Source organism: Triturus cristatus, chromosome 3_2 (genome assembly GCF_964204655.1).
Source record: "Triturus cristatus chromosome 3_2, aTriCri1.1, whole genome shotgun sequence".
Classification (NCBI taxonomy): Eukaryota; Metazoa; Chordata; class Amphibia; order Caudata; family Salamandridae; genus Triturus; species Triturus cristatus.
In genome coordinates this window covers 486920051-486939040 of record NC_140584.1, presented here as the reverse complement: position 1 = coordinate 486939040, position 18990 = coordinate 486920051, and the positions used below count along the sequence as shown (strand labels likewise).

The 18990-nt window shown below is 41.6% G+C and overlaps 1 protein-coding gene across 4 annotated transcripts in view; it reads left to right on the top strand.

Annotated features, from left to right (window-relative positions):
* DENND2B (DENN domain containing 2B) overlaps positions 1–18990 on the top strand; it is a 1065289-nt gene that overhangs the window by 1028669 nt on the left and 17630 nt on the right. For all 4 annotated transcript variants that reach the window (XM_085648132.1, XM_085648131.1, XM_085648133.1 and 1 more), the window contains 3 exons: positions 379–420; positions 2620–2731; positions 13398–13637. In XM_085648132.1, the coding sequence (XP_085504258.1) occupies positions 379–420; positions 2620–2731; positions 13398–13637 (394 nt within the window). The remainder of the gene's footprint in view (positions 1–378; positions 421–2619; positions 2732–13397; positions 13638–18990) is intronic.

The following is an 18990-nucleotide window of genomic DNA, read 5'->3' as shown; positions in this document are numbered from 1 at the left end:
GGGTGGGTGTGGGTTGAGGACATAGGCACATGTAGACCCTTGAACTAAGGGAGAAATCTGTACACAAATGTACCTGACCTAATGGTGGAGTATAGAACTGACGGAGGCTCCGAAAATGGCACTGAAGCTGGCAGTCTCACACTGAGCCCGACTCTGAGCACAGTAGCGGTCTAATCACTTTCAACCTACCTGCTGACCTCTAATATTCAGACTACAGTAATGTACTTCTTGAGCTGGCTATACATATTTTAAGTTTTAAAACATATACGTAGTTATGGTTGATGACCCGGTGATTTCTGTTTGCAGCAGATCTTGAGATGATTTTCCCTCTGGCATGTCGCGGTAATCACTGTGTGATTTTCTCCTCTGTTTATACAGGCCCTGATGGTGGATCTAGGTTCAGATCGCTTCATCAGACAGGTAGGATCCTGAGCTATGTAGCCTCAGAGCACACTTTATAATAAATGATATCCTCCCAGATACTATATAGAGAAGAAAGGCTGCTGACCACTGATGGTTTATAGATATCTCCTTTTTGTTATAATATGTTGGGGAAAGGCCCTCAGTGCTTGGTAGGCATTATCTCCAGGAAGCATCCTTGCATGTTCACTTTCCAAACATTTCTTTGCCATCCCAGCTTGGGTCAGAGGGCAGCTATAGAGGCAGCTGTGGAGTGATATAATATGGTAGCATGCTTTTGGGGATCAGTACTATCACCGGGCTCTAGCAAGTGCCTTCGATTACCACGGAGTACCCTTTACTCATTTATTGACATGTAATAGCTTCAGACATTTCCCTTCCTCAACATGTAACGTTACCTTAAGTGAAGGCTCGCATTTGAGTGATAGGGGTTGGGATTGTGACTGTGGCAGTAAAGACACTTAAGGAGATGGTAAACCTCAGTAGGAATGAGACATTTGGGGGTGCTAATATACCATGCTTGTGAATTCATTCATGGAATACATAATAAAATCTAACGTCTGTTACTTCCCTCAACCTCACATTTTATGTCCTACTAGAAATAAGTACTAATAGACATTAAAGAAATATAAAACCCATCCAAAAGACCAGGTAGAAATCGAGTGAGTGGCTCGGCATGTGGATTCATTCATTTCTTTCACTTTAGTGATTTATAGCAGGTCATGTCACAAACGTTATTTACTTACTTACCCCATATTCTGACGTCTGATTTTCTCCCTGTGACCGCTATGGGCACAAAGGTGTGCTTGCAGACTGGTGCTACCTCAACTCAGCTGGCTTAGGGCCGCAGCACATAAATGGAGCACTGTGAGCAATATGTTTAGACTCTCTCTGCCACTATTTTGGCCTGAGTGGTTGGTGTCTTAGGTAGCTGAAAAGCTGAAGCCATGCTATTTTCGCCGCTGCAGTGGTAGTAAATGGTTGCTTGACACAGTTACCTTCAGGCATGTATTGCTTTTGATTGAAAATGTAGCAACATTTGTTGACATATCTAAAGTAAAGAACAGAACAAACCACATTTGATCACACAAAGCAACATAACATAATAACGGGGCACATCACAACAAAACAGTAAAAAAAAAACACAAGCATTGGCATAGCCAATAGGTCTTGCCTTTGGGACCTTATTAGTGTTTAGCCATGCAACAGTTGCATAACTAAACAATTAGAAGGTCCCAAAAGCGAGACCTATTGGCTATGCCAATGCTTGTTTTAACTGCTGCAATATATTGAAGCCTCACGGAGAACATCAAAGGGGCTGTGTGGCCGCGAAAGTGATCGCAATCGCGATCAAACATCAAAGCGGCCGCAAAAGTGAAAGTAATCGCGGTAAAACACGACGCGCGCGCCCGCGCACATGCACTGTAGCTCTGGTAGCACTTTTTGGAGCCCTCACAAAATGTCTCGCCAGACCAGCGCATGCGCTGGGTCAGGCAAGACCTAACAACAGTAGAGCATAACAAAATCACAATGTGATAATGCAGCGTAAAAACACAGCTCAAAAAAGAAATGAACATAACACATATCCACCACAGCAGAATGCCAAACAATAAATGCCCACAAATGTTCTTGTCACATATTACCACCTCCAAACCCCTATTTTCATTATAAAAAGGTTGTAAAAGGTGTTTTGCGCAAACACTGCTTTAAGTTACCACTAAGGATATGAAATAGAGCCAGCCCAAAAAATATTGTTTTGTGATTTGACTCATACAATCTAAACCCTTGAAATGCTGAAACAGCTCAACGCTTGGTTCTTCTGTGAGGGCCACTAAATATTTTAATAACTGGAAGAGTCTATTGGATGGAGAACTGAGGCATCCGCTGGACACAGTCTGCACGTCTATATTTTACTCTATGTGGACTGTGTGAAACAGCAGTGGACAGAAAAAAGGGTAATGAGGTTGAGGTGGGGCATGAAACCGCATACCTTATAGCAATACCGACTTCTTCATTCAGAATTTCTCAGTGGTTCCTCTCTATCCATCACTAAGAACTGGCCTTAGGGTCGCCAGTAGGAAACAGTCAACATGTCCTAAATTGTACGACCAGCTTGCTTTTGTTAATGACTATGTCACTGTTTTTTAATTTGACAAACTAATTCGAAGTTTTTCCCTACTTTGATATATATCGTCTTAGATGGATGACGAGGATGCACTCCTGCCAAGGAAACTGCAAGCGGCTCTGGAGCAGGCTTTGGAGCGAAAGAGTGAACTGATCAATCAGGATTCAGACAGTGACTCTGACGATGGTACGTGGGGTTTCATATTATGAGCGTATTAATCCCTACCCCCACACAGAGATCTGACAAAGTCTACCTTATCCTACATATAGGTCCATACCGACAGACCGTAGTTGTATGACTGGCGACTAATTTAATTAAAAGGGCTGTGGATTCAATTCTGAACATCTGGACCTTGCACGAGAAAAAGAAAAAATCTTCAATTGTTGAACGTTACATATAGAACTTAAATAGGCTGAAGGATCCGTGACGCAGATGTTTCCTACTGCTGTGAAAGGTTATAGCTTTGGAAATATGCATCCTGCAATTACTTATCTTAAAGTGTGGTGCTACGGTATAGACTTTTTTTATCACGTACGTCATCTAAAACCGAAAAGTATTCAGCAATTGATTTTAGGTTTTTAAATCTGGAATCACATAGCTGTTACAGGGTATGCGTGTTATATGGGACAAAGCTTTAAAGATGGCTTAGGCGGCTGGTCCATTAGGGGCGTTGGGGCAGCGCCCCACAAAAGAATCGGGCAACAGGTGAACAGGAATGTAAACAGACGAATTCTTACAATTCGTCTGTTTACATTTCCGGGCCCGCCTGTGCGCTTCATTGGTGAAAGTGCGCTGTGCGCATGTCACGCACAGCGCACGCAGGCAGAGACGAGCAGGAGTTCAAAAGATGGTCTGCGCATGTGAGAGAGGAGCAAAGCCCCTCACTCACATTCACAGACCATTAGGTTTGCTGCGCATGCCCTGTGTAGAGCAGGAGTTTGAAGATAGGCTCCTGCTCGGGCGGTGATGCGTTTTGCGCAAAGTCGCCCCATACCCTATCAAATACCAGGACAGAGTAAACCAGGTTCAGCCGCCCGGCCCCCCAGTCTCCTAATTGGCAAAAGAAAGGAGCGGAGAGAAGTTACTTCCACCACGTTGCAGCGCAGATGTGATGCGACGCGGGACCGGAGAAGATGCCTGGTAAGTTCTTTTATTAATTAAATTAACCCCCGTACCCTCTCCAGTCATGTCGGCCGCGCCTGTATGAGATGCTTAAGCCTTATGAAAATGACGAATGCCTACAATGTGCCACTAAATTGCTGGTTATGTGTTAACCTGAGGAATCACTGTGTGCAACCACTTGCACTTTCAGTCTTGCCTTTGTGATAATGTTTTGTGGCAGCTCTCCATATACAATAACGGTGTGACACACCGTACACTCGACGTATTATTTGTTGTATAGAAAAGATGCTACTGGGCAGCCAGGTTGCAAAATACTGCTAAGCACAAGAAAGCAAACAACGGGTTATGTGTTTCATTAAATTCACATGCCGAAAGTTTAAATTGGAGCGGAGAAGCGTCACTAGGGAAAACAGGAAAAATAGCCAGAGATGAACTAATCTGATTGACACAGCCACTGGCACTGACAACTGTGTGTTGTATTAAATGGTCGCACTGCCGACTCGTTTTCTGTTTGAAAGGCACTAGTGTTTAATATGGCCTAAAAAACGCCTGTGTAGTTAATATCCGTATTGAATATTGTGCAAAACCTGGGAAGTGATGTTTAAAATCAGTGGCGTAGCAAGGAGTGTCTTGAGCCTCAGTGCAAGTAGTGTAAATAAATACTCCTCCTCAATTAAAGTCACCAAAACAAACAGCATGACAAGCTTTGCTCTGCGCATTATTTTTTATAAATCTAAAATCATTTGAGACATGGTCCATATTTACAAATTACGCAGTTCATGTTTTTTTTAATAAAACTGGCTTTACACGATATTTCACTGGCAGAGATGGCCCAAATATCCCTGGTTTAAAGGTGCAATGCTGTTCAAAATGCACCATTTGCCTACTCTTTTTTCAGAATTTTCTCGGGGTGAGAACCTCCCGGGGGTTCGGGTGCTCTGGCTATTGTTTTACGCCTCGCCACTTTCAAATGTCACCAGCCGCCACTGGCCATATGTATCAAGCAAAATTGCGATCGCAAACGTCGAAATTCGCCGAATTTCGGCGTTTGCGATCGCAATTTTGCTAAGTGGTATGTATGAAGGCAAATCTGCGTGCAAAATAAGGGATTGTAAAATTTGCGATTCCTTATTTCGGAATTGCATTTAAGGAATCGCAAATTTTGCGATTCCTTTAATGCAATGTAAGAAGCACCAAAAAAGTGCAATTTGGCCTTAAGGAACCGCAAATTACCACCAACTACAGGTTGGTGGTAATTTGCAATTTCTTTCAAAAATGCATATTTTTGCATTTTTCAAAGTGGCATGTGGCGCACGCACATGCCCTTAGGGCATGTATGTGCGCCACATGTGCACCCATGTTAATTTCAGGGTTGCAACAGGGTGCCTGTTGACACCCTGGCACACTTGAAATTGCATTCTCAATTTGCGATTCTCTAATTGAGAATTGCAAATTGAGAATGTCTTCCCATTCATTCCTATGGGCCTCTAGGCCCATAGGAATAAATGGGGAGGTATTCCTTAATTGTGAATTGCAATTTGCAATTCGCAATTAAGGAGTATGTAGGATTCGCAAAATTATTTGCAAATCCTACATACATAGCATTTTGCGATTCTCAAATAGCTATTTGAGAATCGCAAAACCAAAGTTTCATACATATGGCCCTTAGTGAAATACTTCATTTACAGTCTTCAATATGCTTCCTGCTAAGCCTGCCCCATAGGCCAAAGTGAAAAGAGAGAGGAGATTGCTTCAAGTATGGGATGAAAAGTTTGGAAGTTTGCCTATTTGTGTGCTGCTCTAATTAAATCTTGTGAGCCACCATGTAACAGGATTTCGAACTGTGAGGAGGTCAGCAGTCGATACAGGACGGCAAGAATATTTTTGGGTGGAATATCTAAGAAAAGAAGAACATCTTGTTTTCTAGAACAGTTTTAATGAGAAGAACATCCGTTTACCAACATTTAACCATGACTAAAATTATACATCCTGTGGGAACACATTGTAAACGTGAAGAATGATAGAAATTACTTGGTGCAATATCTTTGAGAGAAATTGGCCTACAAGTTTTAAGATTATGGGCTGATACTCCAAGGATATCTGGTAAAGATATTGAAGCTAACTTGAGACATCACAGAACCTGGAGAGCCTATTTATCTGGGATGGGTAACAATTGAAGACAGGGGACCAGTATTTATTGGTTGTTTTATGCTGATTAAAGAAGATCTCCCTCAATTGAGAGCAAGATCTACATTGTACCCTATCCTGTTGGACCTGACCAGTAGATCTAAACTGGAGAAATGGACTAGAGCATTTAGAGACATCTGATATAGTTTTAGAAAATTAGATTGATACACAGACCCATTCCTGCATGCAAACTGTAGACTGAAAGAAATTAGATGTATCCTATTAGTTGGGGTTTTCTTGCAGAACGTAAATTAATGTCATTTGAGATCCTACTTGAAACCAGGCTCATGGTTATCAGGGCAGAATGACTCTTTGAGCAAAGGTTTTCCAACATATAGGTTAAAAATACATAAAAATTAGCATTGACTTACTTTTAACAATAGCCTATGTGATGTTCCTCCTGGTCACGGAAAGATGGTGGGCACCCGATCAGCAGTGCGCAGAGTGAACGTATATGTGGGAATCTCACCATCTGCGTATACCCACCCGTCAGAGCTCAAAGGGTCTCTTCCTCATAGTCCCATGGGTGTGCTCTGCTGCAAAGTCACACTCACGGGCCTTCCCAGCTTACCTGCATCTGGCATTCCTCAGAGATACCTGCTTGACGCAGAACCGTGCCTGCCTATACCTTGACCCAGTCACAGCCTGACCCCAACCACTTTGGGACCAGTATTTTCATTTCGACCTGCCGGAAGAGACTGGGTCTGGTGGCAACTAGGGGCATTGCAGCAGATCCAAGATGGCTGCCGAATGATCCTTTGTTCCCTCAGCCCAGTCGGACATAGCGTTCAAACATCCTGGTTTGAATTTCCTTTTTGATGTCCAGGACTATTTAAAGTAGCCCAGATCAATGTTTCACTACGTCACATTTGAAATTCAGCCAATGATTTCATCACTTTTGGATCCTGTGTTCCGGCTTTCTGGTTCTGGTCACTGAGTACATCGGTCCTGCTCTTCCTTCTTCAGTCCTAACTTATGCTGCCTTCCGACTAGCCAATCCTTCCTCCAAAATGTATCTGTAGCTCACCTGGCTTGGCTTGATTACTTTTGTTTTGGATTGGGAGGTTTTTATCCCTGAGGTCTAGGATTATTTCTTGCAGACAACAAGCTCCTTCACATGTTACATCTTGCTGAGCAAAGTGGCCACTGAAGGGGCCTGTCCTTTACCAGAGTGAGGGTAAGGGCAACGCAACTTTCCCTGAAGTACTTCACAGCAGCTCCGTACAGCTGTCACTGGAGTAGTAGTTAGGAGCGATGGTGTGGCTGTCCCCGCACAGCAAGTCGTCGTCAGTGTTACAAAGTGAAGAAGCAAGGGTTCAAGCAGACGATCTTTATTGGGCTTCTTACACCATCACAAGGTTCCAGTCAGCTGGAGTCATCTGTAGAATGTTCACAGTTGAGTGGGAACGTTCTAAAGGTGAGAAGGGAAAGGGGGGACAGACTGAACCAAAGAAGGTAAGTAACTACAACACTAACCCTGAATTAAGGGAGTGATCACAGTACCTGGCTATTAAACTGTGCTCATAGAATATTAAGGGTAGGAGAGAGATGCTGTTTTGGAAGACTTGGAAAGAGGTTTAAAGTGCGATCCAAACAGAGTGGTCTGCTTGGAAAGCAAAAACTCATCAACCTTTGAAAATTAGGTGAATGATACGATAAAGAATGGATTGGATCATTTTAGTTTATCATACATTTTTCAATTTTGAAAAGATGATGTCATATCGATATGAGCTAAATCACAATCTTTTCGTGAGCCTAATCTGAATGTAAGTGCGCAAAAACTACTATCCAAATGCAAATACACACATCCTGGTTCACAAAAGTATACATCTTTTTTAATTTTGGGTTCATAAAATGTGTTTGCATATGTCAAATATCCTCCAGTTAGATAGCTTTGCCACATTTGCAAATTTAGTGTTATGGGTAGATGTGGACATTCTAGTCAACTAATAGCAGTGCATCGGAGAGAGAACATCACAAATGTGTAAGTTAAAATACACTTCGTTCCAGTTTGAAGAAAGGCTCCAACCTGCATGCATGAATGGAACTACTCAGGGGATGAAAGAAGCAGGCATATACCCGTGTTTAGTGGAGTTTGCAAAGGGTATTTTGTCCATCGTGGAGAATAATTTGTATATGAAACAATCAGAAAAAAGTGTATATGTGCACTTTACACTGTGCAGCATCATTAAATACACCTGTTAGAAACAGCATGTACAATAATGTTGCAAAGGCCAATTGCACATATACAGTTTATTTCTGATTGCTCCATGGGCAAAATATTAGACTTATGGGAGCAGCCACAAGAGCATCATTAACAAGGGAATGAAGATATTTAAAGTGCTGACTGCTGCCGAGAAAGGGCGGCCTGGCTCAGTGTGTCTGTCACTATTGCGGGTTTTCAGGACACATTCTCTGATTCTCTGTGAATTCATACAGTGCCAGTTTGTACAAGAGTAAGTGCTGGCTCCCAAAGCTTTGCTCAGAAGCCTGTGGCGGGCAATAGGTCTAGGTGCCGAATACCAAGGCTGCTTAGTCCTGAATCTGTTCATGCCTCTTTAATCTACCGCCAGCAACTCCCTGCCTCTTTATCTTATTTTGCAGGTTTTTGTCAGCCCTGCTTTCTGCTTTTCTAATTGTTTTCAGTCCTTCTTCTTTCCTCCCTTTTTATTGTTGTATTGCTTTGGATCAAAGTATGTTAAGGAAAAATAAGTGCTGGTCCCCAAAAATAAGTGCAGATGGGTCTCTACAGCGATATTCCAAACTGAGGTGGCATGATGAACAAAAGAACAATAAACTGGGACGTGGTGGCCGAGGTTAAGTCAAGCACTCCACCCTTCTCTTTTTGTATACTTTTGTGTGCTGCCTTAAGTGGGACAGGTATACCCAGAGGTGGGTCCCGTGCACACTGTGTCACTGGAACCAAGCTATTCTTGGCTCATGAGCCTGAACTAGGGCAAAACAGGTCCTGGGTTGCTTGTGTTCCAGTTCAGGGCCTGGCTTGGCAGTTCGGCCTGGGCTGTTCCCATTGAAGCAGGGCCAAGACTGATTAGCATATGGCTGGGTCCAATCTGAAGTGGCATGGTGTGCAAAAGAATGATGGACTGAGAATAATTACCAGCGGCTGAGAATAACTCTAGCTTTCCATCCATCACTTTTCGTATACATGTTTGGTTCAATTTAGGCACTGCCAGCATAGTATGTGAGTATATTTCTGACTTTTCTTCCATCCCCACCTCCCATTTGTCAATGAGGCCTTTATATTTGTGGATTTAAAGCTTCCAGGTTCGCAGGTTCATCAAACTGAATATCTTCCTTCCTCCTAATTGGATGTCATACCATTCCATTTGGCATTTTGCAATCAGCATTTCGTAAATTTTTACTGTCTCAGAGCGACAATTTGTTATGGATTAGATTTCGTTTTTTTGTACAATTTGACAGTAGTGGCTTTTATAATATTATAGCAGATTGTCAACAGGGAAATCATAGAAAGACATTTTGGACATGTGGTCTTCGAAGTGCCCAAGAGTTCTGGGTTTCAACCTTTTTGCCTCAGGGGTGCTACATAAAAGAGTTTATGTTACTGATCCCCCTAAGTCCAGGGAAAGATTCATGGGACTCTCATCAGCTGTGGTCTATAACAATGTATGCTAAATGGAGTGGGTTGTATCACTAGTAAGGGTGCTGAGTTTTGGGATCAAATTATGATGTCTAATGAGTGAGTGAGCATTTCAGAGCTCTTGTTAAGTTGTCTTAGCCAGAGTGAAAGACGATTCTGTTATGATTACTCTATGCTAGTGCAAGGCCCTACCTCGAAGTGTCTCAGAGTATCATGGTGAATGTCCTTGTGTCCAGGCACTAGCTGTACTAGACCAGGCACGGATATGTTTTCATCTATGGATTTAGTACAGACTTACAACTGGTGCTTCTGAAAGGTCTTTTTCATATAATCAATTGGCAGTAGGATTTGCTCAGAGATGGAAGATAAGTAAAGGTGCACCTCAAATTAAATTTAAATTGCCCATGGAGATGTTGATGCTTGAATGAATTAAACCAATTTATAGAGTGAACAGCTATTCCAAAAGAGTGTCCCGGAACCACTTTGCTTGAATCAGAAACCGTCTCTCACAGTATGTTCAGCAAGAAAGAAATAGTTTTTAGTTGTTTCCTAAAATGGGACTCTCACTGAACAGAACACAAAGAGAGTGGAAACTCATTTCATGCCTTGCCTGCCAACACTGAAAAGGAATGACATCCCGATCTCACCAGATGACAGTGGTGGCTCCTCCGCTAAGGCGGAGGAGCGTCAGCCCACTGCTTTTCAGCAGTGTAAAAAAGGAAAAATAAAATGATAATAACATGATGTTATTTTATTATTTTATTTTTCCCTGATTGCTGGTCTGCTCTGCTCAGAGAATAGGGGGAGGAGCGGTGAGCACTTTGTAAGTGCGCATGACTTTTTGGCTGGCTGCGTTGGGCCGTCAGCACAGTCATGCACAATTAGCATGTTTCCCAACAGGCTGTAATGCACAGCCTGATGGGGAACATGCATAGGCTCCCACTGCCTGTCTGAGCGCTGAACCACTGCGCTCAGACCAATCAGAACACTGTATTGCAGCATTGTGATTGGCTTAGGGGTGCTTGTGTGCTTTCTGCTTGGTTCCGGCCAGTAGAGACTCCAAGAGACTACAGAGGAGAGACATAGGGAAAAGGTACGTTTTTTTTTTTTCTTCCCCCGCCACACCTGATCCATGCCAGTTGCCACTGCCAGGTGGCCCTTAGGAATCATAACAAACAGCCATTGCCGAGCGAAAAGCTCTAGAGAAGGTGTTATTGAAGAATCAGGTAGCCCGGGCCCCGATTGCAGAAGACTTGATGAATAAAAGTTAAGGCTTTAAACATAATCCTTTTCTTAGCGGGTAGTCAGTGCAAAATCCAGACATTAGGGGAAACAGATTCTCCTCTGGATATCCTGAAATAAGCTGGGCAGGTGTGTTTTGGACTGCCTGCAGACTTCTTTCTTATAGACAGGCACCCTGATACAGAGACAATTAGAGTATTACATTAATGGTTGAATTATGAAGATTTCTTAACTGAGTTGCATCGATTTTCATATAGATTAGAACCTCAGTATACACTTTTGATCAACAAAAGGCTCAGCCAGGAAACATATGATGGACGAGGCAGGTAATCTTATTATGCATATGAATACTCAGCTAAACTGCAAGGAATTGCATCTGTCAAGCCATATTTGGGAGGGGTGTTTTAAAACTATGGAAGTTACATTATTTTCAGTTGATTTGTTTACAACCTGTTTCACCAGACTGGTAAACTAAACAGTTTCACTGAAGAAGGTGCTAAAGTAAATACTGCTAACATATGGTAAAAACTAAAGCTGTATTGTCTGAGGGCTATTCACAACAGTAAACTTACACAAGTAAATTTACACATGTAAGTTTACTGTTTCACTTTTGTGTAACTTTACTGCTTTTGGCTGTTCACCGTATATGAGTGTAAAATTACTGAAAAGCATAGACATCATGTCCTCACCTCAGGACGTCAGGGGATTGGAGCCTAATTTATGAATGTTAAGTTGCTGCTTGTAGCTTTTCACACATAGGTGGAAGTCTCTGCCACCATGGTGGTGATCTCTCTAAGGAAAGGTATATTGAAATGTTTAAAAGTTTATTAAACTTCAAAGTAAATTAGTTTAAAACATTTATTGGTTAATAATAATGTAAATTAATTTAAAATATTTATTTTAAATGTAGAACAAAATGCTATTTTTTAATATATACATTAAACTAAAATCATTTTCGTGATATTTAGAGAAAAAATCCTAACCAATTTAAAGATGTATATATAGTAAAATTATTTAACCGTATGGATAGAATTAATTTAAATTCATTAAATTATTTTTTATAATATTAAAGTTACATGAATGTTTACATTTAAAACAAGGTCATTAACATTTTGAAACAAACTAATATCTAAGTTTTATTCATTAAAAAAAAGTCTATTTATATTTTATATTAACCTTAGTTAAATTCACATTAGTTCCCATAGGGTTATATTTTAAGTTCCTGTCTCCATTTTTTTTACGCAAATAGTTGGCCATTTGCGGTGCTGGGCTTACTCCAACTCTGAGCTGGAGTACATTTAAAATAGTTTTGGGTCTTTTTTGACTGTAGTAACTATAAAAGTGCAGTTTGTGAATACGAATGGGCTTACTCTTTTGTGGGTGAGTGCATGCCACATTTAAACCCCTTCCTTCCTAGACCTTCCTTAACCCCTACCATTTAGTCATAATTATTCCCCATTTTCCAGCAACTCCCCCTGTCCCTCCCACATTTACTACTAAAACAAATACCTATATGTTGAGATCTCCATACACAAAAGATGAGAGGCGGAGGCGTAACCCTCTGCATGTAGGTTAGTCAATAGCATTATGTAGTACTTTACTAGTACTATTGAGGTACTACACACAAACTACTAAATGCAGTTTGTGAATAGGCCTTATATATGTAAAGAGCAAATATGGGTCTCAATCCAAGAGGTCTACTAGACCAAAACTGTTTATATGTAAGGCTTTTTCTGAAAAGATGTTCATTTCTGGAGCATTGTTTATGTGAGCGGAAGGATACATTAATATTTTGTTTTTAAGAGCTTTGTGAAGATGTTGTTGTTGGTTTCTCAAGCTCTTCAAGGAATCGCTGAAGAAAACCAGAAAAAAAAGTTACATGGTCATAAGGACATAGATTTGGCATTCATATTGTAGAAAGAGCAGCCCAACTCAAATGCATATGCTTACACAGAGTGGCCAGGTATAAAGGTCTTGCTGCACGAGATAGGTTAGTACGGCTGGTTAAGTGGCCTTGAAGCTCAGAGTACCTTATGATCACAGCATGGGGAAGCCAAATCTGCCACATAAGTTGCACGTAGGGAAGACAGCAAGATTCACAAACCTAGAGAGGATTTCTAGTGTAAACAGGGCAATAGAGCAGCCACGTTGACAAGAGAATGAGTCACAAAATACCTATGGCTGGAGAAGACAGCGTTGTGGGGGGAAGCCGTGTAGTACACTGGCAAGCGGGCCAGATGAGTTATGGTGTGCTTCAGCACACTGACGAAGGCTGCTGTAGCTAGGAGAGTTGTGTTCCACTCACTGAGTGATGCGACACAATCACAATATCTGCGCCCACAGAAAATAAGACAAGTGCAGCTGGAAGAATAGTGTCCTACTTGTAGGAAGAAGGACGGAGCTGAAAGGTCCTAGTAGATGGGGAGAGGTTGTTGCAATAAAGTATATGATCTGAAAACTAATTACTTTGCCATCAACAATGTATTTATTTACTTGTAGTAGAACTTGTTGAGTAGAATACATTGTTTGCATGCAAACAAATGTTGCAGCAGGCACAAGAACTGCACTTCCTATTTGCTTTTTTGCTAATCTAAAATACTTGTTTGCTACAATTCATTGTGTGAATTGTAGAATTGGTTATTTGCTTGGTTAATGTGTGGGTCAATGTTTTATTTTCTTTAGACTGCAACACCCTGAATGGATTAGTATCAGAAGTTTTCATCCGATTTTTTGTGGAAACAATTGGACATTATTCCCTTTTCTTGACTCAAAATGATCGGGGAGAACGTGCTTTCCAAAAGGATGCCTTCCGCAAGTCTGTGGCTTCCAAGAGCATTCGCCGCTTCCTAGAGGTTTTTATGGAATCTCAGATGTTTGCTGGGTTTATCCAGGACCGAGAGCTTCGAAAATGTAGAGCAAAAGGTATGAAGTGGTTTTTTGAAATAAGTTAAAACAAGCCTGCTTTATGTTATGATTACCAATTTTATAGATTTTAAAAAGTGTTATTTGTGTTATAAAACAGCTTTGCACAGTCATTTAGGTATCCATTGTATCACTGCTCTCAAGGCGGATCACTCCAAGCAATACGTCCTCAAACAAGACAGCCCACTGGCTCTTTGTGTCCCCCTTATAAAGCTGCACATTGCCCCTGGCTGTGAAGACTGAATTCATACTATGAATGCACGCTCATCCCTGGAAGAAGCAAGTCCATGGTACTTCATCATCTCCCCCACACTTTGGCAACCTTTTTGTGACAGAGAGATTCTTTTTATGGCCATGCTGTTGCCAATGTTCAGGCTGCACAATGCATTTTGAGAAGTTCTCAGGCTGCCCCCACGGACGAGAAATGTCACGATGTGCCACCACCAAATTCCATCTAACAATAGTTTATAAAATTTAGGCAAGGTCATTTCATCTCAGAAACTTATCAGCAGTGATAAGGCCGGATTTGTGCCTACCTGGTTATCTCCAAGAATCCTCACAGGTCGCCAGGATCTTTTTATTTGCCAGATAGCGTGGAGGGGATGAACACAATTATCAAAATATATCTACCACAATTAGACTTTATTTGGAAAGGAACACTGACTTCGAATCTAAAATTTGTAAGATTTTATTACAAACAAAAATTAACTGAACATACAAACACCTCAAAACAAGGTGTAAAAGGTAAATGGGCACTAACACAAATGCAAGCCTACGTAGGACTCTCATCCGACTCAGAACGAAAAGAATTACAGATTCCAAAATCATCAAAAAGGCGATTGTAAGCCCAATGTCTAAATTGGGGATCATTAGTCAAAAAGGAAAGCGTTAGTCTGTCCCTACTCTACCTCTAAGGTGACATCCCTGCTTAGCATTCCCATCCCAGGCAAGAGAATCAAGGAAAAGGTGTCAGTAGTGAAGTCTCCTTTAAGAAGTACCTTCACTTAGACAGAGCTCGTTCTAAGATGCTCCTTCTAGCTTCCCGTCTAAACCTCATCTGCTCAACCCATGGGGCACTGTCCCTAATACAAAACCCCAAAATCATAGAACACGCCCTTCGGCACACCTCTTCAGCCAGGTCTTCTCTCTGTAGTTTTCCACAAAGTTGTCTTGTATCCAACGACGGTTAGCTTGATCTTGGGTCCCAGGCACCTTGCGCAGCAAATGTATCTATCTCACATTCCAATGCAGTCCCCTGTTGGCTTCTCATGCATCCTAACTCCTGAAACAAAGATCTATTCTCTCTAACGAGCTAAATGTCCTTGCACCTGCAACAGAAACATGGGAATGAGAAAAGCCATTTCACATCTTTAAGATTTTACATTTCCCTGCAACCCAAAACCTTTACCAAGGGAATCATCTTCGGCCTACAACATTAACTAACATAAGAAATGAACAGGCCTTTTCTTCTAACGTATATGCAGTCAAGCCTTTACAAAGTTAAACACTCTATTAAATCACACTCTAAGCATTGGTTATCATTCTCCGATGTGTAAATAAGCAAACTACACGTATAACCTTAACATGGCACACGTTTAACCTAATACATTGCATTGTACAAAACTAATCATTGTGCATTTTACTAAATACATCCACGATAACTTGCAACATCAATCCTCACAAAAGCGTTATTACATTTCTAATCACCTCTATGTTAAACGATTACAGTAATACATTTCTATGGCCCTTCTAAACATACATTGATTAAAATGCGGGTGCTGACTAACGGTGAATATGATGCACCCCTACAAATTTCAGAATCTCATGACGCTCTATCAGTTGTATGATGGGGTGTGCCAACACGGCAGCGTGTAGAGTCTTTACTTTTCTTCAGAACCATAGGACTTTATTATCACAACGTGGGATAAATGGTGCCAGTCTGACTGCATTCTTTTATGAACCAATCAGGGGTTATTTTCCCTAATTTTCACTAGTTGTTATCCCGTAATCCTAGGGATTTGGTTTAACTGTACCAGCTGGTAGCCCATTTATACCACTCTCTCTCAATGGTATAGACTGTCCCCCATCCCCTATTCCAAGTGCTCTTTATTCATCCACATTTCCTTCCCGCTTTAGGTGCCCAATGCATCGGGGTATTATTTAGTATTCTGTACATCAGAGAAACTGCTTTTTTGTGCAAGGACTCACACAATTCCCTACTTCGCCTTGGAGAATGGCACGGTACTTTGGAGTTCATGTGGAAATATCTGTGCAGCAGGTCTCACTTTAAGGTATATAAAGGCATGAGGGTGCCATGGGGGGGGGGCAAATAACTTTATTCCCATGGCCCGAACATCTCCCACCTTTGTACCTGAATTAGGTCCAATTTATGAAACCATTCATTTGTCTCTGATCTTCTACACATTCACTGCCCGCGAAAGGGTGTTTGTAGTCTGTTCTTGTTCTCCATTGTTTTTTATTAGCTGCTCTCCAGGCCCATTTTTGTGAGTTTAGAAAGATGTGTTAGCCTTCTTCTTTATACAGCGGTAAGCTATCACTTGTCAGCTACAAAATGTCTTATCATCGATAACCAAGGCTGGGGAGGCATCCTGGCTTCCGAGTATTGGGGAAGCATTCTTTGGTAAGTTCTTCTTCTTGGGACCAATTATATGGGGGTTCAGAAGTGTTGGCGTTAAACCAGCTGTTCGCTGGGGTTGAATGAAGGTGACCTTCATTATGGGTTACCCTACCTACCTGAGAGGTTTCCATGGAAGCTGTGTATGGCTTGGGGCTTGGGGTCTAGCGGGATGGGTGGCCCAGAATACGCAGCCTGGGACACATGTGGATTCCTGTCCTGGGTATGTTTGGGTGCTCTATCTCATTTTGCCAAAGCCATTCACAGGAGCTCAGGTCACTGGACACACAACACCAGCATATTTATTGGAAGCCTATTGGAGTAGGGCAATCTCCCACAGCCTGGTGTAAAATGTTAATTGCATAATGCCTCTGCTGTTATTCTGAGTCTGACAGGATGAGCAGCGTATATCTAAGGCCCACTTGTATAATTTTTACTCTGTCAAAGATCTTTCTTTGCCGGTAAACTGCCTGGGTGAAATTTGGCTATTTGACTCCCCACCCAACCCCCCAAAGCATTTTCAAGGGTGCTGGGCCATATAAACTGCCTGTAGAACAGAATTACGGTCTTAGCAGCAGAGGAGTCTTGCAAGGTGATAAAACTACTATTGAAATTGCACTCACAACTGTTGAAGGACAAAAGTAGGTGGCTGCTCCTTGCATCCATGTGGCTCCCTCTTCTGTATATCAGTAGGCGCACCTGCATATATGATGGTACCCTGTACTACAGTTAAAGATGTTGTGTGCGTGTGTATATATATATATATATATCATTGGAATAAATTGTGTTATCGTATTAATTGCTGATAAACAGGAGAGAGAGGGTTTTCAGGTAATCTAAGAAGGAGCACTCTTATTCCCCTGTGCAATATAGTCAAAAAACAACAAAAGAGTGCACTTTCCTTGAGAGAGGAGAAGTCGAAAAAAGAATCACAATGGATTCTTTAGAAAGCCCTCACTCACCAACCTGGTTGGTGACATGCTTCCTCATCGGGCCCCACCAGGAAGGTCTAAACTCCCCCCCCCCCAGTGTGTTTCGACACCAGAATTACTGCGGAGCAGGTTATTTTGTGTGAGAGTGATCAAGTGATGTGAGATAAAAGTGACTAGGTTGTGTCTGAAAGTATTTTATACGTAGGCCAACCCAGCACAGTTAAAAAACGGAAGCGGACGGTAGAAAAGCTGGATAGATATTTCAGCTATGCCACGCTCTGTGTGGTCAACATGTTTCTGCCTATCTGGGTGCAAACTAGCTAGGCATTCATCAGGACCAGTGTGACAACCCCGGCGGTATGAGCACGCTAAGGCTCACCCAGACCTGGTGGTCATAGTGTGAAAAAAAAGAAAAAAGAAACAGGAAAAATAATTTAAAACCTGCTGTGTGGAGGGTATCGGATAGTGTTCGGCACCTAACAGCTATATTTGGCGTGATCACTAATCACCCCATGGGTCTCAGGAGGGGGTGATGGCTGAATAGGCACACCGCCAGCGCAGTCAAGCACCCTCTTGGTACCTGTGATCTGCCTCAATTACCGGACCCCGTCGTATTAATTACGTCATCAGTTATGCTTGTCCCTGTGATGTTATGTATAGATAGTATCCTTATTTGCTACTTAGATGCGGATCAACAACGGAAGAAGTGTACCAGTAAACACAGAATCACACTTTTATTATTACACTGCAGAGGTCAAATTGCATGTTATTACCACAGTGCAGCATAACTGACTTGTTAAAAGACTGAATGGTGCCTCTAATATTTTATTCTAGGACTACTTTACTAAGTTAAACTACTGAGACCATACTTATAATACCTAGATGTTGCCATTCTGCCACACTGCACTAGTGTTCTAATTCTGATTAAATGCCTTTTTTATAATAATTATAATGATTGCACATTTAAACAACAGCATGGCATAAACCATGCATGTTGATCCGTTGAGTGTATGCTGAGTGTGTGCTATTTATTACTCTTGTTTAAGGATGTAATGGGTATCATGACTTACTCAAGGCCTCCGACACACCCACCATCAATAATAAAAAGCATAATACCCTCTGTGCATTATAACATGTATTATATATTACAATACAAATGAATAAATAATTCAGTATTTAGTGTAGAATGTATGGTCCTTCCAGGTAATTGTATAATGCTTTGAATTATGAACATATTTTGGGATAAGGAGTTCACTCAGCCCTTAGGAACGCTGTACGTTTTACCTTTTTTCTGTGACCTTTATTTGTTTTTACAATCGCATTACATAAATTATGGCGACCTTCCATCTCGTCGAGAATGATATATTTGCCTAGAAAAACAGGTATGCATTCTGCATGCAGGAATATTCACACTTGCTTCTGCTTTGTAAGGCAGTATGTTTATTAATGGTATTGACGCATGGCATCTCTTTTGTAACTCTGCCATGGCTCATGTAGTCATACCATCTGTTAACTCGTGACAATTCCCGCTGGCATGAATCTTTCCTCTCATCTAGAAGAAATAGGGACATCCTTTCATGCCACTGATGACGGTACCCACACTGGAATCAGTTGGGGGCACACTTCCCAAACATAAATTATGGCTTTACAATCAGACTTGAGTGGCAACAAGCACCCTGGGTATAAATGATTAAGGGCCACATGTATCAAGCTTTTTTCCGGTCGCAAACTGGCTGATTCACAGAATCGTCCTGTTTCCGACAGTATAAAAGCATTTTGGTACGTA